The sequence below is a fragment of the Leuciscus leuciscus genome, assembly GCF_965113295.1.
Source record: "Leuciscus leuciscus genome assembly, chromosome: 10".
Lineage (NCBI taxonomy): Eukaryota > Metazoa > Chordata > Actinopteri > Cypriniformes > Leuciscidae > Leuciscus > Leuciscus leuciscus.
In genome coordinates this window covers 27,024,347-27,050,879 of record NC_138734.1, presented here as the reverse complement: position 1 = coordinate 27,050,879, position 26,533 = coordinate 27,024,347, and the positions used below count along the sequence as shown (strand labels likewise).

At 36.1% G+C, this 26,533-nt stretch overlaps 3 protein-coding genes across 9 annotated transcripts in view; 2 read left to right on the top strand and 1 right to left on the bottom strand.

The window, feature by feature from the left end:
- ano2a (anoctamin 2a) overlaps positions 1–6,498 on the top strand; it is a 39,012-nt gene extending 32,514 nt beyond the window's left edge. For both annotated transcript variants that reach the window (XM_082181569.1, XM_082181568.1), the window contains one exon: positions 2,491–6,498. In XM_082181569.1, the coding sequence (XP_082037695.1) occupies positions 2,491–3,609 (1,119 nt within the window). In that variant the 3' untranslated portion in view covers positions 3,610–6,498. The remainder of the gene's footprint in view (positions 1–2,490) is intronic.
- A 1,077-nt stretch (positions 6,499–7,575) lies between these two features.
- On the top strand, positions 7,576–17,486 carry cers3b (ceramide synthase 3b). 3 transcript variants are annotated; one of them, XM_082181575.1, is made up of 11 exons: positions 7,576–7,811; positions 8,653–8,823; positions 9,094–9,211; positions 11,684–11,802; positions 11,915–11,972; positions 15,564–15,614; positions 15,898–15,990; positions 16,386–16,514; positions 16,723–16,829; positions 16,911–17,064; positions 17,193–17,486. In XM_082181575.1, exons 2-11 carry the CDS (start codon positions 8,657–8,659, stop codon positions 17,301–17,303), a joined length of 1,107 nt encoding a protein of 368 aa, XP_082037701.1. In that variant the 5' UTR covers positions 7,576–7,811; positions 8,653–8,656; the 3' UTR covers positions 17,304–17,486. The 3 variants fall into 3 exon arrangements, with proteins under 3 accessions (XP_082037701.1, XP_082037703.1, XP_082037702.1); XM_082181577.1 differs by lacking the exon at positions 7,576–7,811 and having other exon boundaries at positions 8,678–8,823; positions 9,045–9,211; XM_082181576.1 differs by lacking the exon at positions 7,576–7,811 and having other exon boundaries at positions 8,678–8,823; positions 9,042–9,211.
- On the bottom strand, positions 17,471–26,348 carry caps2 (calcyphosine 2). Of its 4 annotated transcripts, none has more exons than XM_082181570.1 (16): positions 26,163–26,348; positions 26,030–26,070; positions 25,892–25,937; positions 25,695–25,793; positions 24,291–24,509; positions 22,929–22,996; positions 22,746–22,835; positions 20,640–20,714; positions 20,466–20,561; positions 20,266–20,344; positions 20,077–20,192; positions 19,931–20,007; positions 18,919–19,070; positions 18,605–18,724; positions 18,394–18,490; positions 17,471–18,143 (listed from the first exon to the last, which is right to left on the bottom strand). In XM_082181570.1, the coding sequence occupies exons 1-16, from the start codon at positions 26,208–26,210 to the stop codon at positions 17,980–17,982; spliced, it is 1,587 nt and encodes a 528-aa protein (XP_082037696.1). In that variant the 5' UTR covers positions 26,211–26,348; the 3' UTR covers positions 17,471–17,979. The 4 variants fall into 4 exon arrangements, with proteins under 4 accessions (XP_082037696.1, XP_082037697.1, XP_082037698.1 ...); XM_082181571.1 differs by having other exon boundaries at positions 26,030–26,072; positions 26,168–26,348; XM_082181572.1 differs by lacking the exon at positions 22,746–22,835.
- Positions 26,349–26,533: the final 185 nt, after the last annotated feature.

Genomic DNA, 26,533 nt, shown 5'->3' with positions numbered 1-26,533 from the left:
TGAGCTCACTGAAGAGCACTCAACAGTGCGTGAGAGTGAGAGAGACCGAGTGTGTCCGAGCATAATATAGTTTGTTTATAAATAAATTACACAATTATGTCTACCAATTGTAAAGGTGTGTTAGTTTTATCATTTAATTTGCACTACAAAGAGTGTATGTATATTTTTTTATTACTATTTATTTTTGGTACATTTCTTAAGAAGCATAATTTATTTTTAGACTTATTTGTTGGCCAGTTGTGGTCTGTGCAATAAATATTAAAAGTTCTAAACCATCTATTGTGTTTAGTTGTTCCACTATAGTAATGATAATATTTTAATATTTAAGTTAATAGGTGTCTCTCACAGTAGGCGCGTTTTCTATAAAGATTTGCGCAAAACTTGTGCAACTTTTTCTAAATATCGATAAAAATCTATTGCGAAATGACGGCGTTTCCATTAACCGATGTTATGCGACTAAAACATCATTTTTTTCCTCCCGCGATAAGTCATTCCAAAAATCATGGCAACGGACGTTGGTAAGTTTATATATATATCACAGCCATGTACCGCACTAGACATTATTATTATTATTATTAATGGAAGGAAACGTAGGCGTGTTTTCCAAGCATTAATGGCAAGGAAAGACCCTTATACTTGAGAGCGGCTCGTATGGAGTTTCTGGGTGTTTCTCACTCATTTCTGCTCCGAGGTCTTGATTGTGGCATTTCTTTGAGGTTTAGAATCCAGTATTTCTGTCATTCTTTTGTCTTTTATGAATTTAATAAAGAACTCTGTCTCGTATTCTGTCCAAACACACAGGGCCTTCTAAGTCAGGTGACTGTAAATGCGCAAAAACTGTTTCTATTGCAGTTTTGCGAAATATTCCTTTTTCGAATTGCCTGAAAAACCACCTCATGCGAGCGTAAAAACTTTTTTGCGATAAATGGGTGTTTTTGCGAAATTGACGTGTTTCCATTGGGCGTATTTTCAATTCGCAATTTCAATTTGCGCAATTTGAAGGGTAATGGAAATGCGGCTAGTGTCCCATAGCAACATTAAAATAGTGTAGATTAGTCTACAATGTTTTATAATAATAATGTGTTCTATTTAGTGTCCATTTCATTCATTTAACATTTTTAATATTGGGGGTATCCAAGTTATTTCACATATTTAAAAAAACATTTTTTTTATAGTAACGCAATAGTTACTTTCCCTGGTAATTAGTTACTTTTGTAATGATGTAACTCAGTTACTTTTTGTGAGAAGTAACTAGTAACTATAATTACTTTTTTAAAGTAACTTATCCAACACTGGTCATGGCCATGTCATCCCAATATCTTTTACATCTTTTACAACGATAGCAGGAAGAGTCGTGATGTAATATCCCTAAAGCTTTTGTTGTTCATATGTCCATATAATCTTTGCATGATGAAAGTAAACAGATTTAGCTTTCTGTTCAGAATGAGGGGGCTCAAGCTGTCTAATTTCCCCCGTTTGAAGTACTGGTAGAAGATTAAAATAGAGCTGAAATGTTATAAATAAAGGTGGAGGTGACGGGAGGGAGAGGAAGAACTGTGACCTAACTAATAAAAGCAGCAGTGGCCTATTTACCCCTGATTGACAGATGGACTTGATTACTTTAGAATTCCATATGCACATGCAGAAAATACCAGCAAATAGTATTAATAAAAATAATGCTTAAGCTGAACTCTGCATATTTATTTTTAAAACCCAACATACCCCATATAGGCAAGGTTTACTTTAACAGTGTTTCTTTCAGTCATTGTTATTGTCTTATGATAAAAATGTCCATTAAATTAAATTATTAGTCCATCTTCTAGTTTTTATTTGACTAAAATGGCATATGATTTTTGTTAATGACTAGAATTTTCTGATAATAATATGCAAAATAACAAAAATGTGTCAAACTGTAACAGACCAAACTTTGACCAAATGTTAAAAAAATGTATAAACATTTATTAATTACTTTGTTAAACATAAGTATTATCAACATAAAATATATCATGAAAACCTCCATGTTCTAATTAAATGTAGTCATTGTGAGTCTTTTTTGTTTGATCTTTATTATTTGGACAAAAAGAAAAACTCTTTGTCAACAAACTTTTCACTGACAAGATTGAAGTCGGCATGAAACGGGAGTTGCAATGGTATTTTCTTTCCTATTGTGACATATCCGAGTAAAACGACTTTTCTCTAATGCTGTGATTTCATGTGAGTGACAGGTTGTCCCGTCCTCGCATCTAGACTGATAAATCATTTGTAATAAACACTGCAATATTCCATAAAAATAAGACTTGTCAAATTTGATTTCATGATTGACTTTAATGCTTCCAACAGACTTCCACTGTAAGTCTGTTGGACTTGCAAAGTCTAATGTTCTTGCAAACTGAGAAACAAATCAAAATTACTTAGAGCTTAAATGTATTTAACACAATATTCCTAAAATAGTGGACTGGATGTTTGATTCTGTATGTTGCTGTATTGTAGAACTTGGCCATGTTCCTCAGTATGCTGGTGGCATGGTTGGTCCCAGACGTGCCCCGTTCTCTGAAGGAGCAGCTGAAGAGAGAGAAAACACTCCTGATGGATCTTCTGCTCTCCGAGGAGACAGACAAGCAATGCACTCAGTCACACCCACTGACGACTACTAACATTGATGTAGTCATTAAGGTTGTAGAGGAAGGATCACAGGAGGAGCTGCCTGTCTGCAGTGGGGTAATGCTAAGCCAGTCAGATGAAGAGCTGAAAGAACTTCGGATGACCAACGAAGAGGAGGGAGAGCTTGAGGAAAAATCAGAAGAGGAACCCATAGCATCCACCAGTCATCTACCTGATGATAAACTTCAACATTCAACCTGTGAAAGTCTCAAATCAACTTCAGAGTCCTTGTCTAAGATAGCCTGTCATGATGAATCGCCCACCATACCATCAGCATGTTCAAACCAGTCCATTCAATCAATCAAAACCAGCTCACTATCACGGCACTGGCAGTTTGACTCGAATGGACCTCCACCTCGAGACCCAAGTTGCAAGGCTAAGAGCCGTTGCCGAACACTTCCACCAAGGCCTGGAGGTCCTGAAGCTGAAGAGCGTGCAACCAGACCCAGCCACTCCTCCACATTCACACACCTCGACCAGAAAGTTCCTCCATCTCCTATAGAACTCTCCTGGAACGTCCCAAGAGCTCTGTCTACAGCCAAGCCCCCTAGAAGCCAAACATCTGTCTCTGATTCGCTGGATTTAGAGCTCACGTCCAGCCCTTTGATGGCACTTCCTCGCCCACCGTCCAGACCAGAGCTTGCTAGCGGCCTTTCAACACTCTTGCCACGTCCTCCCTCGAAACCAGAGCTCGTGGGCAGCCAGTCAACAGGACTGCCACGGCCTCCCTCCAAACCCGATCTAACAGGAAGCTCAATAAAAGGGCTTCCCCCTCATGATCCAGGCGCGAAAGTTAAGGGCCGATGCCAGACTCTTCCTCTGAAGTATAGAGGCTCAGAGACTCCAGGGGAGATGTCAACCAGACCTAGCCATTCCACCACCTTCACAAACCTCAGTCAACAGATGCCACCTTCAGCCAGTGATCTCAAACGTAACTCTCCCGTATGAGTGTGACAAGCCGAAGTGGAGAAACACTCCACCTCTTTAGCACCTTGCATCCGATCAGTGCCAGGCAACCCATGCCATCAACAACTCATCTTTGACTCTCATTGATGACTGAACTTCATCATCTTCGGTAGCTCTGGATGTAGATCAATTGTTGATGGCTTGGCGGAGGTTCACTTGGTTGCTAACAAGATGTACTACTCCGGTTTTTTGACAAATGGAACTCCTTTTGCACAGAATCATCAACTCATTATTGGTGGACCTAGTGCAGCCAATCCGGCTTGTGCATTCTGGATATTCTGCTATTCTTTTAGAGCCATTTGACATGGCTTGATGACTCTTAAACATTGTCTTATACTGTGACTTGCCATTCTCTCTTTCACATATAAACACTTGTACAGACATACACACACACACTTCAAATCTCATCCAAATCTTAAACCAGAACTGGTGAGAAGAGAGAGAGGATTAGGAATATGGGCCAAAGGGCTTTGCAGTCCATACTGATTTGTTACTCAGCAAGTGGAACTTTCATTTCATGGTGTTTTTAACATGTACTTAACCAGAATAATAACTAAATGTGAACTTCTTAACATAATACTTCAGCTTCAAAATGAGCCAACTTGTTTGTGGAATTGTCTTTTTGTCTTTGGTGGCAACATCTGTAGTGTCTCATCCATATGACAAGTTAGCATGTAGCTTGGCGGTTAGCATGCTCATGACATGATAAAAAAATGTGATGTTGTAATGGATTCATAAGACTTGCAAAGCCAATTACAATGTACATTGCAAATACACTGTAGTGTTTTACATAAATCCAATTTAAGCACTATGCTAGTACAGCTAAAGCTAATGTAAAGCATGCTATATTCACTGTGAAGAGGGTTTCAGGCATTTAGACCCAATTATCACTTATAAATCATTAAATGAATGCACACTGGCCACGTGCACACTGCCAAGTTTTTAAAATGTCACCTGCATTTTTTTCAGGAATGAATTAAGTTATCATTGCATTTGTGTACAGAATGCAGGTGTCAATCCTACTACACAAAACAAGCAATAGTTGATGTCTCACAGCTGTAACCAAATAGTTTAGCCTGTTTGGTGTTTTCTATTTTCCACAAAATAATATTAGCATCTGGTAATTTTTAATACATTATTAGTTGTCATTAATAACCAAACTCTGTGTATACAGAATAGGATTAAAAGATTAGTTCACCCAGAATGAAAATTATGTCATCATTTACTCACCCTGATGTCGCTCCAACCAATATTTTCTTTCATCCCTGGAACACAAAACGAGAAGTTCTGTTGATTGATTTAATGAAAGTGAATGGTTAGCCTATTTATACTTTATAAAATCTAAAAAGTACCAAAAGCAACATAAAGTAGTCCAATGTATGCTGAAGTCATTCAACAGCTTGAATGTCAAACAAACTAAAATTTTGGGGTGGACTATTAAAACAGCTGGAGTGACAACTGTATTTAGCTGCAGTGTGGGCTTGGCCACTGTGTATTAAAATCTGTGTTGAGTGGCAGGTGTGTATGATATGCGTTGTGCTACCAGGGATCCATTAGCTAAGAACAGTTACAAACCAGCATTCACATAGAACATTCATGTCCATGTTACAGCATTTCTAGAACTATTGATAAACTTTGAAATATTTTGATATTATAATGAAAAATAATACTGTTCATAATAAAAAGTGGAAAGGAAGAAGTTTGTTTTTTTGTTTGTTAGTTTTTTTATTTACCATCTCGAAGCTAGAGATTACTGGAGCCTCAAAAAAAATGGCACTGGAAAAAAAATACACATTTGTTGCTAGAAATATATACAGCCCATAATGCTGTAGTTACGGCATCTACCATTTAACTTGATCATGCTTATCAACACCTTGACCCCTGTGTTGTATACGGTTTGTATACTGACTGACCATCTAAATGCTGTATTGTTGACCACCACTAGATGGAGACAGCAAACCTACGCCAAGAGACAGTAGTGAGGGCTGGACACCAGTGAGAAAGGACCAGGATATCCAGTCAGTCACGCTCTGATTAGTAAACACAGGTGGAGCCAGTGATTCATACACCTTTGCAATATTACAGTGAGAAAATATTTCTTCTGTACTGCATTACATTACCACACCTCTAAAAATCTTAAGGAAATGTCTAAAGGAACCAATCCTAAAGGATCCAACAGAAATGGACTCTGATTTTAAAAGTTCAGTTTTATTCTTATGATACATATTAAAAATCATTGTGGTATAATGCCCTTTTCACAAGATGTAAAATAAATGTCTGATGTCCCCAGAGTGTGTATGTGAAGTTTTAGCTCAAAATACCCCAGAGATATTTTTATACAGCATGTTACAGTTGACACTTTTTTAGGGTGAGCAAAAACGCCTCGTTTTGTGTCTGTTCCTTTAAATGCAAATGAGCTGCTGCTCCCGGCACAGAGGGCGGAGCTTCAACAGCTTGTGTCCTTTTATCTCACACAGACATGCACTGAAAATTTCAAAAACCTTTAGCCTTTTATGTTCAAACCGGAGTCAGACAAAGATGGAGAGACTCAAGAAGAAGTGACAACATTGTAGACAACATTTCTGAATGGTTAGTTGATGAATTTATGTAGCTAATGTGTAGTTATCTTCTAGTCATTGATTAGCATATTCTGTCATGATAATCTATAAATCATGTTCCGGGGGCGGGGTTTATGTAACTATTGGGTTTAGTGATGTCACTAACCCGGGAGGAATGTCGTATAGTTCCTACCAGCCTTTTGTTGTAGTCCTTTAAAAGTGATTTCTTTATAAGAAAATATCTCACTTTGCTTTGAACGTTGAGCGTCGTAACTTTGCAGATGTTGTTTATGCTCAAACAGCAACATTACACACTAAATACATTTTAAAAAGTGAAATCATTATCAACCACCCCTAACCGTAGTCAAAATCCTAAAAGGAATGTGTATAGGATTCCTATTGGACCATACTTTGGAACTAACTCTAAAGAATACTGATAGGATTACAACATAACACACACCAAAAACTATTATGATTATCAATAGACTAAAATGCATTTGAAGGATAGGATATTAAAATTAATTTAAATAAAACTGGGATTTCCTTTATCTCTGCAGTAGTAAGACATTTTCTGAGAAAGATTGCACTATTATCCAGTAGGATCCTGTAAAAAAAAATTCAGTTTGATTAAAATTTTTTCCAATGGAATATATTTGATTTGGTTCCAAATTGTGATTGAAATTCACTTTTGATTAGCATACTTTGAAAAGTATTGCATTGTAACTGTCTCGTTCCTAGTAGTACAGTTAAAATAAATCCTATAGGAGTTTAAAAATCCTAAACAATTTTCTTTAAATTCCTTTTGTCATATGTCCTGCATGGGCATTTCGGCACATTCCTAATCACATTGCGACAAGTGTTCTAAAAGATCTATGTTTTGTTTTTTGTATAATTTTTATTTGTTTCAAAATTATGATGTAGCAGGAATCCTGTACACATTCCTGTAGGATTTTGACTAGTGTAAGTGAGGCTTTCTTACCAAATCACTCACAAGTTATTGAGAACCGATAGCAGAGTTTTCGTGTAATTCCGCTTGTATTACATGACCTTAACAACACCAAGGTCACAGTTTCGACTCTCAGGTAATGCACACACTGATTAAAAAAACCAAAAACAAACCTAGCTTGAATAAAACCATGTAAGTCGCTTTGAATAAAAGCTTATCTGCCAGGTGCCTAAATGTAAAGAAGAACTAAAACACACTGCAAGTAAGAAATGTCAAAACAAATTGAACATTTCTCTTATTCACCTTGTGAGTCATTAACCTGTCTAGAGCATGCAATATTTCAAGGTTCATGTCCTCTCTCTCTAACAGCCTTTCCTGCCTCGATCTACCTGAGGTGATTGTGGCCCCTCCCACATATCCAGTTCTCTGGCCCTCTTTCAAGACACACACTCTCAGGCGGGTCAATGAGCTCTTTGTGGGGGGGTTGAGGTATGTGGTGAAAGTGTGTGTGTGAGTCTGAGAGAGAGTGAGAGAGTTCACTTGTTCTGTTAGTATCTAGCGGACTGGGCACAACTCTGGAGGATCAGCTTTAAGGTGTGTGTGTGTGAACAGAATTACAACAGAAGGGGAGAGAGAAGTGTGTGAAGTCTAGAAAAGGACATATCTGAGAGCAAAAGAAGGTATGGATTTCATTCTGTTTGGCATGTGTTTCTCAGTCTTTGGCATGTTATGTGCATCTGTTCGTCATGGTAACCATAAACAGTCAATACTTACTATAAGAATACATAGAGTAATTTGAGCTACACTGCTTTCACTCCAACAAAATGCTGCTTGAATCAGAGTCTTGTGCTTTTGTCTTTTGTGTGATACAAAATAATGAATCTTGTATAACACAGAAGACAAAAGCGCAAGGCTCTGATTCAAGCAGGAGCGAAAACAGTGTAGCTCAAGTTACTGTATTTATACTATTACTAATACTGGATACCATTGTTCCATTTAGCTGTCGGCTTTCCAGATTGAGTAACTTAGACTTAAAACTGAGTCTGAATTACTTTATGTAATTGTAAGTCCAGATTTGGATACTCCCAGCGAGACTTAATAGACTAGTGTCTACTGTCTGTCTGTTCAAAACTCTTTTTCACACAGCCACACACTCTTTCTGCATGTTATTGCATTTGAGTATTTGCATGTCAATTCAATATTTCATTAATATAGTCTCACGCTAATATTTCTGACACTGTTAAACACGTCACATGTGACATGAGCACGTTTAAATGCACTGAATGTTCCAGTAAATTTTGCAGGTGTCTGTTCATTTTTTTCTTGTGTATTCAGGGAGTGAGGTGTCATATTACAGTAGCTACTGCATAATACTACAATAGTGTGGAAAAACGGACCCAACCATTCAATTCAGTTCCATTCAAATCATTTCAATGACTATTGCTTTACAACCTCCAGATTTCTCTTTCTTCCTTTCTGCTGAATGAATAAATGTAGATGATGTTTTTGTGTTTTTCACAGGGCGATGCTCAGTGAGTGGTTTTGGTGGGATCGGCTGTGGTTGCCGAGGCCGGTGACGTGGGCGGACCTAGAGGACACTAGTGAGGGGTGTGTCTACGCCCGTGTGTCCCACTTGTACGTCACTCTACCTGTAGCAGTGCTGCTGCTAGGTTTAAGGGCATTATATGAAAGGTACACACACACACACACAAGCTAAATGATATTGAAAAGACCAGCTGACATCAGCATTAACATACATGCTGGTTTTTGCTCATTTGGCTCTGGTGGACTCATATATCCATGCTGTTCATTAGCAAAACTGAAGCTGGTAAAGCCAGTTGAGCAAAAAAACATTTACAATATGTGTTCTTATATTTGTTAAAGTGCAGTGAACGGTTTCTGGTTAACAGCAGGAGAAGGCATCACTCTTTGTGCCTTCACTGCCTTCCCCTCATTCAATAGGCTGATCGCGGTGCCACTCGCTGAGGCTCTTGGGGTTAGAGACAAAAATCGCAAGAGAGCATCACACAATCCAGTGCTGGAAGAATACTACAAAACACACTCTAAACATCCAATACAGGTAACATCCCAAACACATCACTTGAAGCCTGTGCATATAATGCTTTTTAAATGTATTTAATCTGGAACAGGTCCAGATCACACGTCACTCCAAAAATTTTTTTTACGAAAATTACGATTCTTTTAAGGGCCTTTTTTTACTTTGTGTTGAATTAATTAAAATAATTTGAAACAATCAGAAGTTTTTCATTTTATGATTGTATCAATAATCAGAACAAACAGCAGTTGAAGGATGACATGCATAATTCAATTATTTATCCGACGCTTTTAAGTTGTTGTTTATCTTTAACCTCCTATTCTTTAAGTGTAAAAGTCGTTTTTAGAACTGATATGAAAACGTAGGATTTAATCCAAAGGTTTAGATAACGAAAGTTACAATCATTTTTGCCTTCAAAGTTATCAGTAGTAACAGATAAGATTCTCAAAGCCTTTAAAGGAGGAAACGTTATTTATGATGTTTAAATATACAGACAATAAAATGGAACACTCCTCAAATTCATCTAAAAGATCCGCATCTACTGCCTGGAAATGACTAAATGTCTTATATTTAGTCAATAAATTCAATTAGAATAATAAGACACTTTATATAGCTGTTACCAATCAAATGAAATCACTAACAACTAAATTCATCTTTGGCACAGAAGCTGCATCTGAGTTGGTACAATTACAACTGCATAAATAATGTTGAGATTAATGTTAAAAAAGAATTTTTGTTTATTCAACGTTTGTATATCTCAAATAATTATAATATAAAAATCAAGATCTCATACAAGCAGACTTTTTTTTGCAATCATATCTTGAATTTTGTGGCCTTTTGTATTTAAAGGGATAGTTCACTTTGAAATTAAATTTTGGTATGTTTTAGCTTACCTCAAGGGCATCCAAGATGTAAGTGTCTTTTTTTCCGCAGTAGTTTCAATTTTGATATTTTTAGGTCAAACCGTTCTTGTCTGTCAGTCATATAATGCAGGTCGATGGTCACTGTCTCAAAGAGCATGCACAGAGTCCAAATTAAAACAATTCCCCATCGTCCAAATTAAACAATTCCCCATCGTAAGTACACATTGATGGCCCAAGACACGAAACGAGCAGTTTGTGTGAGAAAACGAACAGTATTTATATCGTTTTTACCTCTTGTACACAGCCATGTCCAAGTGATCTGAGAGCGCGGCCGGGTATAGATATATACACTAGATGGATGCCCTTGAGGTAAGCTAAAACATACCAACATTTTATTTCAAAGTGAACTATCCCTTTAATGTTGATGACATTTTTCCCCATCACCCTCTTTGATTTCTGACCTAGCACATTGGTATCAAAATAAATACAATTTGAAACAAGAAGATTAACATCCAATCTCAGTAATGATGTTAACAAATAAATCATATAATGCACCGGCAATTTAGTAATATGACTGCAGTTGTGGTCTTGACCCGTCTTGAAATAAAATCCCCAGTTCTATTAGTCTGAGACCAAGACAAGTCCGAGTACAAATGCGATCATGACCTTCAAAAAATGACTCGAGACCGGTCTTCTTGAGTTCTACAACACTGAGGAAAATGTGTGGTGATCAATAGGGCAGAAGCACATATTATGCATGTTTAAGCAATAGATCCTAAATTGTACATAAGAATACTTAAATATTTCTATTTAGTTCACCACAATACTATTAAGTTTCTAAACTGTCAGATGAGACCACACATGACAGTTACATGTTAGAACACACAAGTAGATAAATAGTGTGTAGAGGGAAGCACAGGTGTCCTGTGAAGCAAAAAGTACAGATTAGTTCAAATTTTGTTACTATAATGTGAAAAAATCTAATTTTCAGACTTCTATTTCTTCAAATGACAATCATAACAATAATTACAAAACATTGGGAATCACAATTAAAGTCACCATGAAATCAAAACTTATTTTTTATGGAATATTACAGTATTTATTATTAATGATTTATCTGTGCACATAATTTTTCATGATCTTTAATCAAAATAAGATTTACCTTTAATAAAACATTTATATATAAAGTATAATACTTTTCCTTATGATACGTTAAATGTTTTCATGAATTATTGTAACAGTATTGGCAATACATTATAATAAAGCCTTGAACATAAACAGTATGTTTTAAAACATGATTCAAACTAAATTTTATGTTTTAATATTCATTAGATTCTGTAAAGGTGCGACCATGTGACATACTATAATGTATTATAACTGTAGTTGAGTTATTTATGAAAACATAACATACTACAATATATATTTTTATAAGGCATAACAAATATCTTTAGATTAGATTAAGAATTCCTTTTGTAATGCATTATATATAAAAACAGGCTTCAACAGTGTTAAAGCATCATTAATAGAAACATGACAGCATGTCCTATTCACTGGTACAGTACATGTAAGGCCGGCACATACTGACACATGAAGTTTATGTGTCTAGGAATGTTTGTGTGTGTCATGTAATTAGGCGGAAATAAAAGGTGTGTGTAAAAAGTTGGGCTGGTCGGAAAGGCAAGTGGAGCGCTGGTTCCGCATACGGAGGAACCAAGACAGACCCGCAGTACTAAAGAAATTCAAAGAAGCCAGGTATATTTACACACACTAGACACACTTTCATTATTGACTCATTCGTGTTTGACCTTCTCCTTTTTGCAAACGTGCATATTTGTTATTAACAAGAGTATTTTCTTTTTTGTAGCTGGCGGTGTGCCTTTTATCTGTGTTCGTCTTTCGGAGGCGTGTTGGCTTTATATGATGTAAGTGTTTTTTGCTGTATATACAGACCTCAGACTGTATCTGAACTCCTAAAAGACCTCCAAACAGCTGGGTGTAAGTGTGTGTGTGTGTTACAGCACATGCAGAGATTCTCAGGAGAGACCGTGAATCAGCATGTGTGTTTGTGAGAAATGCCTGAGGGGTAATTAGGAACATTTTCCCACCTGTGAAAAGCTCCATCCTGATAGAAAGATCCATAATTTGTCCACAAGTAACAGGCATGGACAGGCCCTGCACACACACACACACACACACACACACACAGAGTTGTATGTTGACGCTTTGAAGAACACAGAAATCAATCTGTTGTTTTTAAGAGCCTATAATTAAACAATGTCAAGCGCAAAAGTGCAGGTTATCACTTCAGACCAACGGCATGAGTGTGAGCAGCCTATGATATTGCTTTTATGAAACTTACATTTAAGATACAATATTGCCAGCTACTAATTTTTTCCGGATGGATCCAGGCAACACTTGACTATCTCTGAGCAACACACAGTAAATGAATCAGTGTTTCGAACAAGTACGGTGAGTGAATGAATCAGTGATTCACCGCTTGATTCTTTGCCGAATGAATTCGTGTCTGAAATTGAGTACTGAGTAGCCTATGCATTTGAATTTGAATTTACTTCTCGACCATTGAATAAAATAGTAATGTGTTGTGTCCCAAATGACGTACTATGCTCTATGCACTTATACAGTAGGCCTAGCCTACACTGTGTACTCAGCCGTGTAGTATATGAACTAGATATAAAGTTATTTTTTCATTCACCATCGGAGAATGATAGCCCCTCCCCCGCCGCTACGTAATTAACCCTTTCACGCATAGTGGTCACTACAGTGGACAGCTATTCAAAAAGCATTTTTTTTGCAAATGCATGGATTCTTTTGGCAAAGTTGCACATCAACCTCTACAGTGGACTCTTGTGCATCATCCTATACATTGCCACCAAGTGGCAAGCCGTTGTGTGTCGTTTGTGTGTCAATTTTCCAAGTTTTGATTTTAGATTGGGAGAAAAATATGATTAATCATCTGTCCACTATAGTGGACCTCATGCATCAATGGCTATATTTCAGCTACAATTCATACTTAATGTTGTTTTTGAAAATACTTAATCTGCAGTAACTTTTTTTGACTGTAAATAAATGTATTTGTATTATTAGAATGTAATTTTCATTTACATCAAAAAAGAAATGTGATTACATAATGTATGTGACTTGTAATGCGTTTCTTTACTCGTAACATCAAAAAGTAATCTGATTTCGTAATGCACATTACTTGTAATTATTACATGGCTTGGTTGAATTCCAATGTATAATGCGGTCTGTTATTTCTTGATAACAGACCGCTGCGAAGTATAACACACCGTTGCCATGAAAAACAGAGCGTTGCTATGGACGCAGGATTCTAACTGTAGAGACGGAACGGACTATTTTCTTTAGCGGAAGCAATACAATCGTTTTTAAATCGATAAACTCCTTTTTAAATCAATATTTTGTGTCAAATTATTGATTTATTTGGTGAGTAGCCATGTAATAAATTATGTATGTAGAGCGATAATGTAATTTAACATAATTAATGTTAATTATGTTACAATTTAACATAATTAACATAAATAATTATGTAGAGCGATAATTTTGAGCAAGGCGGTTGTTATAGCGAATACAACCCCTTCAGGCTGATTCAAGACCCCTCCGCTTCGCGTCGGGGTCCCGATCAGCCTGTCGGGGTTGTATTCGCTATAACAACCGCCTCGCTCTACATTATCCCTTACTTAATTACTTTACTTGTTAGATCAAAAAGTAATCTGATTATGTAACACGTTACTTGTAATACATTACTTTACTCGTAACATTTAAAAAATATATGATTACATAATGCACTTTCCTTGTAACGCATTACTTTACTCGTAACATCAAAAAAGTAATCTGATTGCGTTATGTATGTTACTTGTAATGCGTTACCCCCAACACTGCTCATTTCAGATGAGATTGAAAACACCTGATCTCTAGGCTTTCTCAGAGGAGGGCTATGCTAGAAATGTGTCCATCTTCAACATAATCAGATTTATCAGTTAATAAGAGTAAATTGACATACTCTGGTACACTGGAGGGAGCATCTGAGTGGTTTCCACAGTTGTACCTTGACAGGCTGTATAAATTTCTGATGAAATCACGTCCTCGTGTTCTGATATCAAAGATATGTCAAGTTCAACTTGTATGAAGTTCAATTGCCTTTTTATGCTACAAAACGGCAAATAATATTGCATAGGTACACACAGGGTACACACCTCTCGGACGTACTACATCCGCCATGTTGTCACTATGTCACATGACCTACCAGCGTCAGTTGAGTTGCTTCACTTCCATTCAATATTCATACTACTCCTTCCATTCATAAATCCTCTCCCGTATTTTCTTTTTTTGTTGTTGTCTCCTTTATTATTGTTTTGGTTGATATTTTGTGATGTATGCTTTCTCTTTTGTATGTTCCCGTTCTCAGCATTAAAAAAAAAAGAGAAAAAAAAGCTACGAGACAAACAAAACTAAACACATCTCTTCATCTGAAACAAAAAGCTAATAAATGCTGGATTTAAAAAAAAAAAAAAAAAATCCTCTCCCGTGGCCTCATGGGATGGTAAAGTTCATCGTATGCGTTTATATACTGTCTATGATCGTATGATCGCTTCAGAATCTCGCCGGAAGTAGTGAGGTACCTTTCACCTACTGTTTTTTATTTTATTTGATGACATACTACTCTGTTTGCATACTGTTTTTCACATACTAAATATTAGGGAAGTATTCGATCTCCGATGCTATTTAAAGGGATACTCCACCGTTTTTTCATATTAAACTATGTTATTCCCTTAACTAAGACGAGTTGATACATACCTCTCTCATCTCAGTGCGTGCACCTAATCGCTCTGGCGCGCGGTGACACTTTGATAGCACTTTAGCTTAGCCCAGTATATTCAATGGTATCTAACAGCAATGAATTTAGAAGTGATCAAACACATCAGTGTTTTCCCTATTTAAAAACAGTTACACGAGTAGTTATACGACCAAGTATGGTGACACAAAATAAAACGTGGCGCTTTTCTAAGCGGGTTAAAAAGGATAACTATAATGTATGGCGGAATAGCACTTTTGGGAGTACTTCGACTCGGCGCAGTAAAAAGTCACGCCTGATCCTCTTCCCACTATGAGAGGAAGACTTCTATCAAAGTGTCACCGCGCGCCAGAGCGATTAAGTGCACGCACTGAGATTAGAGAGGTATGTATCAACTCGTCTTAGTTAAGGGAATAACATAGTTTAATATGAAAAAACGGTGGAGTATCCCTTTAAGGGCACAGGGGGCGATTTCTTTTTAACGAATCTGTTGATTAAAACGATTCAATGATTCACTCACTTGTCGCCATCTAATGGCGCAACGATGTAACTTGGAGAAAGAATCACTGAAAAATCCTCACCGCTTATAAACTCTGAAATGTTTTCGTGTTTTATTTTATTTAATGGAATTATTTGATTATAGAAATAAATAAACTGTTAATTATATTGTTTTGTGCAACAGAAACCATGGTTTTATGATCTACGGGAAGTGTGGGCAGGATTTCCCAAACAAGTAAGTGTAACATAATGGAAGTTTTAAAAACACTAAGTTACCTTCTCATAGTGTTTTAAAAGAGTAAAGTTAACTTAGCACAGTGAAAACCAGTCTGAATATTTGCATGTTGTTCCGGGAGGGTTGTGTTTGTGCAGGCATGTTTGTATGGCGGTTGGTTTTTAAATATGTTTGTTTTGTGTGTTTCTAAGTTATATATATGTGTGTGTGTGTGTGTGTGTGTGTGTGTGTGTGTGTGTGTGTGTGTGTGTGTGTGTGTGTGTGTGTGTGTGTGTGTGTACAGACACTGCTGGACTCTCAATACTGGTATTACATCATCGAGATGAGTTTTTATAGTTCTTTACTGTTCAGTGTGGCTGCAGACGTCAAACGGAAGGTAAGGATGCACCAATATCAGTATCTCAAGTTCACCTTATCAGTTATGAGTATTTCCCTATCAATATCACTTAAAAGATTATGTATGAATGAGATGAATATGGGATCGGTAAGGTCACATCAAAGTCATAAACAAACACTCTTTATCAACTAGCCTGTAGGTAGCACTCCTATTAATGTCATAACATAGTCAGCAAGTTACTTTACACAAGTCATTATAATGCAATAATTCATGCAGTTTAAAGTTTAATAAATGGAATCCAATGTATTGCATTTATTAAAATAATATGCTTTTGGAGATTTGTAAATAACTGATATATTAAAATTGCCATATCTTAAGAGATATGTCTGTCAAGGTTTATGGAGCACTATTTCTCTCTCTTTGTCTATTTGTAGGACTTTAAGGAGCAGTTGGTCCATCATTGGGCCACTTTAACTCTGCTGTCCTTCTCCTGGTGTGCAAACTACATCCGCATTGGCACACTGGTCATGCTGGTCCATGACACATCTGATGTCCTACTCGAGGTGAGAGAGAGAGTGAAAAAGTGGAAGAAAAGATCACCCAAAAAATAAAGCTAGCGAGAATTATATATTTTTTTTTTTTCCTAAACAAAAGCTGTTTTGAAATTTCTATTCATTAAAGAATCCATAAATCCATAGAATCCTTTTTTTTTTTTTTTTATGTATATAGGGTATTTTGCGCTAAAGGTTTTTGTTTATCTGTTTCTCTAAGTCTGCTAAGATGTTTAACTATGCTGGATGGGAGACGATCTGCAACAGTATATTTGTGGTGTTTGCTCTGGTCTTCATGGTAACCAGACTCATCATCTTCCCTTTCTGGTAAGTGTGTGATGAAGGCAAGTGTGTGGGAGATTTTATGGTTACATGGGGTTAAATTGTGTGTCCATGTCATGCGTGCAGGCTGATCCACTGTACGTGGGTGTATCCTCTGGACCAGTTTGAACCCTTTTTCGGCTATTATTTCTTTAACGTCATGCTTGTGGTGCTGCAGTTATTGCACGTGTTCTGGGCCTCCCTGATCCTCCGCATGGTCAAAAAGTTTCTCTTCGGCAATGTGAGTATTCATCATTATTCAAATAAGATTTTTCACATGTTGATATTCTGATTTAGATCATTTTTGGTAGAGGGTAGAAAAACATGTACACACAATGCACAAGATTAATTCTCTTTCTTTCTCTTCAGCTAAAGGGTGATGAGCGCAGTGATGAAGAAGAGAATGAGGAGGGCTCTGACGAAGACTACACGCACACATACTCTAATGGATCTGGGAATGGACTGTCTAATGGCCATTGACACAGAGGGAAAGCTTCAACAAACAGACACAAATTGACTTTTGATGCCATGCATGCATATATGTCCATATTGGACATGATTTATCTGTGAATTTTTTTCCATAGCCTTTCATATTAAGGTTTGTATATGTACATATATTATGGTAGATGAATAAAATCAATACAACATATTTTTAAACATCAATTTATAATTTAAAACTTGTTAGCATGTGCCAATCCACGCAGTAGTGTGAAGGCTGCTTTAGTGTCACATGATCCTTCAGAAATCATTCTAATATGCTGTTTGGATGCTCAAATCAAATTTTGTGCTTAATCTTTTTGGAAAATGTGAAACTTTTTTTTGTTAAAGAAGAGAAAGCACTTATTTGAAATGTCTTAACTGTCACTTTTGATCAATTTAATGCATCCTAGCTGAATAAAAGTATTCATTTCTTTAAAAAAATAAAGTACTGACCCCATTATTTTAAGCAGTATGTCGAAGTTAAAGCATTTTGTCAATTCAGAAGTAAAATCTTGCAATATGAATGGCTATTAATATGAGTAATATAAAATGACTTTACATTAAGCTGCAACAAAGCAAAACCTATAACAAACATATAACAGTGTGTACAGTTCATAAAAGCTCAATATTTTACTCGTGTTCAGAAAGTGTCATTCTATAAAATGGACAGATAGTCTCAGATACCCCAGGTAGCTCTCAGATTGTTGATGTATTCTTCATCATCAGAGATTTCAATACTTAGACCCTCGTAATAGTCCTCAAACTCGGCATATGACACAGTCTTGGTGACCTTTCCTGCTTCCCGTACGAAGGCCAGAATGTCAGGGTTCGGAACGGCTTCTGTCAACAGTCCGAAATGAGAATGATACAGTATTATCTTCATAAACATCAGTCATCCATGTTGCCCATGTGTGAGTTTGTTTTACTCATTGCCTTTATAAGTGTATCTGTAAAGTGAACTATATAGCCTTTCCGGAAATAAATACTGAACATTACCAACATTCAGTTTGTCATGAAATATTGTCCGACACTGAACATGACTTCAATTGCAGCTGCCTGTGTGCAAGAGACTAAATGATCAGTGGCTCACCGTGTGCTGCATCAGACTCTTGTTTGCCTCTATAGAATTTTTCAATATCGCTCAGGAAGATGGAGCCGGTTTTATTTGGGTCAAGCTTTACATAAACCTAAAACCAGAGAAAAGATAGGAACATTAGCAAATGGCCTAAATGGAAATTCAATAACTCACAGAGCTCGACGGCGTCCTCTGGAGGACGAAAGCGGTCCGGCTGGTCTGTCACCTTCAGGAAAACGGCTTTTCTGTTCTCGCTCATCTCCCCAGTAACGGCACGCATCACATCAGCGGGGTGCACCCGCCTCTCTGCACGCCGACCCACAATCCTCCACACCGCCTCGAAGTCCTGTCACACACAGCACACGCTAATGTAACGGCTCAGCACTCTCACATTATGTTCTACATTAACATGCCTGGTGCTTTCCTACAGTCTCATTTCAGATAGATAAACAGATATCCTTCAGGACATGAAAATATTGACTTGCTTCAAATTTAGCTTTTACATTTTGAAACATGTTTTATGAGATTTTTTCTCTTTACCTGTTGAGTAAGGCACAGTTGCTCCATCAGAGATTGTCTGAGCAGAACTTTTTGCTGAACACTATCAATCTTTATATCTAAGTTCTGCAGATCCCTAACTAGATTGATTAGGGTTTGGATCGCATGTCCCCTCAGCCGATCGCGCACTGCACCTGCAAAAACATCCACCAATCAGAGCACTGGATTCCTTGTCAAGCTTACTGTGACTGGTTAATGATTAATGTCCCATCAAAAGTACAAGGTCACTTTAAGGTGAAGTGTGTAATTTCAGGTAACTCAAAACAGCTTTTTAAATCTTAAAATGTGATGCTCAGTGTAAGACCGATAAATGCGATTTCAAAGTGGGTTGTTGGCCAGTTGCAATGACATGCACAAAAATAGATATATTGATTTTTAAAGCCAATTTTTTTGTCTATTCAACATTTATTTATTTGTTTGACACAATGTAATTTCTTTAATGATCTTAATATATATTTTATAATCATTTAGGGAACCCACAGCATATAGCAAATATTGATATATGTCACCATCCAAAGTGTTTGGGGTCAGTAAGATTTTTTATAGATATTCATAACGTTACAAAAGATTTCTATTTCAGACAAATGCTGTTCTTTAGAACTTTCTATTCTTTAAAAATCACAATTTCTACAAAAACTATTTCTGAAGGATCATGTGACACTAAAGACTGGAGTAATAATCACCGGAGTAAATGACATTTATAAAATATATTAAAATAGAAAACCTGTATTTTAAATTGTTTTTATTACTGTTTTACTGTATTTTATCTAATTAATGCAGCATTGGTGAGCATAAGAGACATTTAAAAAAATCTCACCGACTGACGATAGTGAATACAACTAATTGGCATATCATGTAAATAATTTGATTAAAATTAGCCTAATTTTAACATAAAAAATGACATACCTCATGTGTGGGTGGACATTTTGGATGAATGCTAATGCATTTGAAAAAAATGTTTGTGTGCAAGAGCGAATGCGTGTTAAGGATTAACCTTGAATTGCCTTTAGAGTGTTTCGATCATTGATTTCCTCTTCAGAGAGACAATGTGGACCTTCCCCAGACTGAGTTCTGTGCAAAAGAAACACTGTGTACTCTAACTTGTGCACTCATGTACATATGTGTGTGAGTGGTACATACAGCAGGACTCCCTTGGCTGTGTCATCCACATCAGTAACTCTGAGAGTCAGGCACGGCTGTTGTCTCAGACTTTGGGGGAGGTGTGGGTCGTCTGTACAGAAATGAAGCTCGGCACCCTGGGAGATGCAGGCAGAGTGTTGATGAATTAATGTTATTCGGTGAGTGTGTGAAAGATGATGAGTTTCGAACCTGTGAGATGTCTTGAAGGCAGTACGGCCTCCCTCTGTTCAAATACACACCACGAGCGATAAAGGGCAACGCGTTCCATCTGAAAGAGTTTCGATTAACATTTAACTTGACAAAAACACCTACATTTGGAGGGAAAATATGTAGTATGAGCAAGCAGTGATGTGTTGTATTTGGACAAATGCAAAGCATCATAGCCTGACCTGTTTTTCCCAAAATTTCGGTACTCGTACACGGTCAGTGTTTGGTCACATGTGAAAAAGAAGCCAATCAGTTTTCGGCAAGCCTCACGTCCACACCTATATATCAAACACACACGCATTACAAAATAAAACACCAAAATAATAGTTGAATCTCCATCACAATACTATAACTACCTTGATAAAATCCTGGCTTGAAAACAGAGCTTGTTGGATAAGGTGTTCTCCGTTAAAGACATCCGAGTTTTTACCCTGTAGATACAAAACAAAAACCTAAATATCACAAATCACAATTTTATCAAAGGGAGCAAAATGTTAGCTACGGAAGCGTATTGCATTCACTTGAAGAAAAAAAATCTACTCTGTTTTTCTGAATTAATGAGTTAATTATCTCAGAATTACGAGATAATTTTTCATGAATAAAAAGTTTTTGCTCTGTTTTTCTGAATTAACGAGTTAATTATCTCAGAATTACGAGATAATTTTTCATGAATAAAAAGTTTTTGCTCTGTTTTTCTGAATTAATGACTTAATTATCTCAAAATTAGGAGATAATTTTTCTTGAAATAAAAATATTTGCTCTGTTTTTCTGAATTAATGACTTAATTATCTCAGAATTATGAGATAATTTTTCATAAAAAAAAATTGCTCTGTTTTTCTGAATTAATGACTTAATTATCTCAGAATTATGAGATCATTAACTCAATAATTCAGAAAAACAGAATTAAAATAAAAAATTATGAAAAATTATCTCATAATTCTGAGATAATTAAGTCATTAATTCAGAAAAACAGAGCAAAAACTTTTTATTCATGAAAAATGATCTCGTAATTCTGAGATAATTAACTCGTTAATTCAGAAAAACAGAATTAAAATAAAAAATTATGAAAAATCATCTCATAATTCTGAGATAATTAAGTCATTCATTCAGAAAAACAGAGCAAAAACTTTTTATTCATGAAAAATTATCTCGTAATTCTGAGATAATTAACTCGTTAATTCAGAAAAACAGAATACAATTTTTTTTTATTAAAAATTATCTAGTAATTCTGAGATAATTAACTCGATAATTCAGAAAAACAGAGTAGATTTTTTTTTCTCAAGTGAATGCAATACGCTATTTTCAGTTTCTTTATTTTTTCAAAACAATAGTTCTTTGGATATTAAATTACATTTAAATACGTTTTTTTATTTATTTATTTTTTTTTATAAAACAACAATTTTAAATTGAAACCAATCAAAATAAAAACATACAAAAAAATATAAAATATTTTAATTGTTTACCGGCATTTCAGGTGACTATTAACCGAAATCAGGAAACCATGAACATGCGAATATGGTGTTATATTATTGAAATATTAGCTTAAAATATTTACTTGGAAGTACCCACTGACATTTTGTCGAAGGGGTTCAAGTTTGTGAATCACTGTGCTAAAAGAATAAATGTAAATTTTAAAGCAATGGTTCTTAAACAGTTTCAGGTGGTGAACCACTTCACAATAAAACAAAAATCACAAACTCATTCTACATCCTTGAACCACGATCGATAATTTTGCTAGAATGTATTATCTAGAATGCTACTAGAAACGCAAATGTAATATAAATAACTTTTTAATTAATAATTCGCTTTTCATCAACTCTTGATGAAATCTCCTGCAGTTCCCTCACAAACCCCCGAGGATTCACAAACTTCCGTTTTCTGATTTAGCAGATGCTTTTATCTGAAGCATTTTTCTTTTAAATATTGTGTTCAGGGGGCGTTTTAGTCAAAACGTTTGAGAACCACTTATCTAAAGTGACTTACAAATGAGGAACATCCCAAGCAATTTGTCATAAGAGTCAACCACATTTCAGAAAAGATTTCAATTCTAATTGAAATCTTTACTTTTATGTGTGTACTATACTGAAAATAGAATTGTTATATTTTCTTAAGAAAACGTGAGTGTCTTGCCGGTACTTGCAAAACTTACCATCACGATTATTGTGTGCTTGTGGGTGGTTGCAAAGGTGTTGCTATGTGGTTGTGAGGGTGTTCTGAGTGGGTTTTTTGCACACTGACATGCGGCTGGTTATTGGTTTGTTCAAATCAGTAACCCCAAGTATGAGCAATAATGGAATAATAATAGTAGAGCTTTTCTAAGCAAAAACTTGTATATACTATAAAAAAAATAAAAAAAATAAGTGGGGACATAACCACTGTGACCTTCTCCAAACCTATGAGTATGAGACAGAAGGGGAGAAAGAGCGTTTTGTTTCTGAGTCATTTATGTGTGTGGGTTTTACTCAGTGTGGTGAAGAGTTCTCCTGTAGCGTGGTGGGACACTCGTGGGACTGGCAGACACAGCATTCTGTTCTGGATCGCTAATGACAGCCCTGCGTGAGTATCAGAGAACCCTCACGACGTTATTACTAACCACAGACTGACAAAAATGGAACAGAGAGAAGGAGAGCGAGAGAGATACTGACCTCGACAGCTGGTCCACCATAACCTGCTCAATTACTGCCTGCAGTTTCCTCTCCTCGGTAAGCCCCTCCTACTCACAAACACACAAATATATCATCCAATCACATTACATGCTCACATAGGACTTCTGAAGCTTAACAAACACCCTCCTCCAGGGGGAGACAACAATCTCTGGTCAAAAACACTGCCAGAAAATGTTTGAATGAAAAGTCAATGCCATAATTGCCCACGTAAACTACTTTTGTGTGGAAACATAATACATGTGTGTAATACATAATATATGTATATATAATATTGTGAAATATTATTACGGTTTAAAATAATGGTTTTCTATTTTAATATAATTTAAAATATAATTTATTTCTGTGATGCAAAGCTGAATTTTCAGCATCATTACTCCAGTTCAAACCTTATTCTAGTATGCTGATTTGATACTCAGTTAATATCAATGTTGAAAACAGAAGTGCTGCTTAATATATATATATTTTTTTTTTTGGAACCTGTGATACTTTCTTAAGGATTCATAGTTGAATAAAAAGTTAAAAAGAACGGCATTTTTTAAAACTGAAATCTTTTCTAACAATATAAATCTTTACTATCACTTTTTAACAATTTAACATTGCTGAATAAAATATTCATTTCTTTCAAAAAAGAAAGAAAAAAAATGACTGAACCCAAACTTTTGCATGGTAGTGTATGTTACAAAATATTTCTATAAAAAAAAATGCTGTTCTTTTTAAATTTCTATTTATCAAAGAATCATGAAAAAAAGTATCACAGGTTATAAGCAGCACAACTGTTTCCAACATTAATAATAAGTCAGCATATTAAAATTATTTCTGAAGGATCATGTGACACTGAAGGCTGGCGTAATAGCTGATGAAAATTCAGCTTTGCATCACATAAATAAATTATATTTTAAAGTACATTAAAATAGAAAACTATTATTTTAAACTGTAATAATATTTCACAATATTACAGTTTTTTCTGTATGTTTGATCAAATAAATGCAGCCTTTATGAGCATTAGAGACTACTTTCAAAAACATAAGAAAATAGTAATGTTTCCAAACTTTTGACTGGTACTGTATGTGTATATATATGACTATACATTTTAGAAAACCTTGTTTCAATGATATTAGGGTGCTGTATTTTTTTAGCTTATAAAGTGCACATGATCCAACTTCCCACGACTGCAGACGATAAAGTGTTTTGAAGAATACACTGATGGATAGATGATCCAACTTTACTATTGTGATTATTTCAATGCTAAAAAACTGAGTTTGCAGTCTCCCATTATAAGGGAAATTTCTGGCAAAGAGTAAGGAGGCACTTGTTTGGACTGGGACCCAGTATTAAACTCACCGCATCCATCATCTTGCTGTTGGGCCGTACAGTGTTGGACTGGTTGTAGATGGGTTGTGCTGTGTTTTTAGAGGTGAAGGTAGATGAATCCAGGTTTGATTTGTGACTGTACAGTGGACTTCTCTGTGCCTGGACTCTGTGGCTCAGCTGTAGTGATTCTCCATGATCCACAGCAGGCATGTGATCTTTAAATGAGTCTTTCATCTTGGACGAAAAACACTGGGAGGGAAAAGTCAAGTCAAGTCAAGTCAAGTCTAGTATATTTGTATAGCGCTTTTCACAATACAGATTGTATCAAAGCAGCTTCACAGTATTAAATTAAAATAATACAACAAGGTTTGTTTCTAGTGAAATTTATTGATTGATAAAATAAAATAAAATATTCCCAAAATATCCCCAACTGAGCAAGCCAAAGGCAACAGTGGCAAGGAACCGAAAAAACTCCATCAGGTGACCTAATGGTGTCCTAAAACTCCATCAGGTGACCTAATGGTGAGCTGAAACTCCATCAGGTGACCTAATGGTGAGCTGAAACTCCATCAGGTGACCTAATGGTGAGCTGAAACTCCATCAGGTGACCTAATGGAGAAAAAAAAAACCTTTCAGTTCTCCTCTGGCGTTTATGAACTAGAGGTCGGATTGTAGTTTGAACTGTAAGATTAAGAATATTATATGAATGCCTGGCTGAAGAGATGCGTCTTTAATCTAGTTTTAAACTGGGAGAGCGAGTCTGAGCAACAAACAGTATCAGGAAGGCTATTCCAGAGTTTTGGAGCTAAATGTGAAAATGCTCTCCCTCCTTTGGTGGTTCTGGATATCCTAGGTATGACCAAAAGCCTCGAATTTAGTGATCTTAAAGAGCGCGATGGATTATAGAGCGATAGAAGATCCGTTAAATAGACTGGAGCTAAGCCGTTTAGGGCTTTATAAGTCAGTAGCAATACCTTTTAATTAATACAGAACTTTATAGGTAACCAATGTAGTTATGATAAAATCGGTGTTATATGATCATATTTTCTTGATCTAGTAAGAACTCTAGCGGCGGCATTTTGGACTAACTGTAGCTTGTTTATTGAGGATGCAGGACAACCAGCTAATAAAGCATTACAGTAATCCAGTCTCGAGGTCATGAATGCATGAACTAACTTTTCTGCATCAGAAACTGATAGCATATTACGTAGCTTAGCAATGTTTCTAAGGTGGAAAAAGGCTGTTTTTGTAACAGCACAAGATGCCTAATTTAAACACTGCCTATATTTTTGGTGGGAAAAGAAAAAAAGTTGGCTTTATGCAGGAAGCTCAAAAGCCTCAAAATTGCATTGGGAAAAATGTACCAGTACCAGTAAAAAATGCATATAATGACATAATTTTGGGTGAACTTTTCCGGTAATCTTGAATAAGCACCTGCTTTGACTGTGTGGAGGCTGGAGAGCCCCAACTCATGCCTGACAGCTCTCCTGTGACACTCTTGATAGCAGCATCCTTTGGGATTATGGCAGGATGCTGTAGAAAATTACATGTTCAATAGTGTTAGACCTACTTCGACTCTATTTGCAAAATCAAGTCATTAAACTACACATAATCATGTTTTGTTATCCCACCTCCTCTTCCGCGTCGTGCAGGGTCTCTAACTTTAGCACTGGAACTCTGGGAGCGATATTTAATCAATACATAACCATATATTAACAACTCTCTACAAACAATATGTTTGCAAGCTTATCTTAGTTCTCTTAACTTACTCTGCTGGCCTCGGCCCGCGGTCTGCCCCACTTGTCTTGGGCTTTAGTATAAATACATGCAAACAGAAAGAATAATTATTAAAGCTTAACGAGTTAAAAGCCATCCATTACGTTGCAAGCATTGCGCACTTACCTGTTGCACGGTTTTATGTAAGGGTGAAGATTTCACGTTTGCTTTCATTATTAATGGAACTGTAAAATATAATTATATATATGTAAATTCTATAGTTGTTCAAAATTAACAGGTTTTAGGACGGTTTTTTCACTCCCGCGCTCACGTTGCTGTGGTGGTTACAGACCAAACACAGAACACACAATAGCAGCGTGACTGTCATCGTTAAAGGATTGTGGGTAATGAAGTCTGAAATGAATACACTAAAATAAATGGAAAAATAAATACAAATACCCTGTTAATGCATTTAAATGTCCGGCTAAATCTAAAATATATATTAAAAAAATAGCTCAGCTGACATGTAAATTAAATTAACTAACTCTAAATGCATT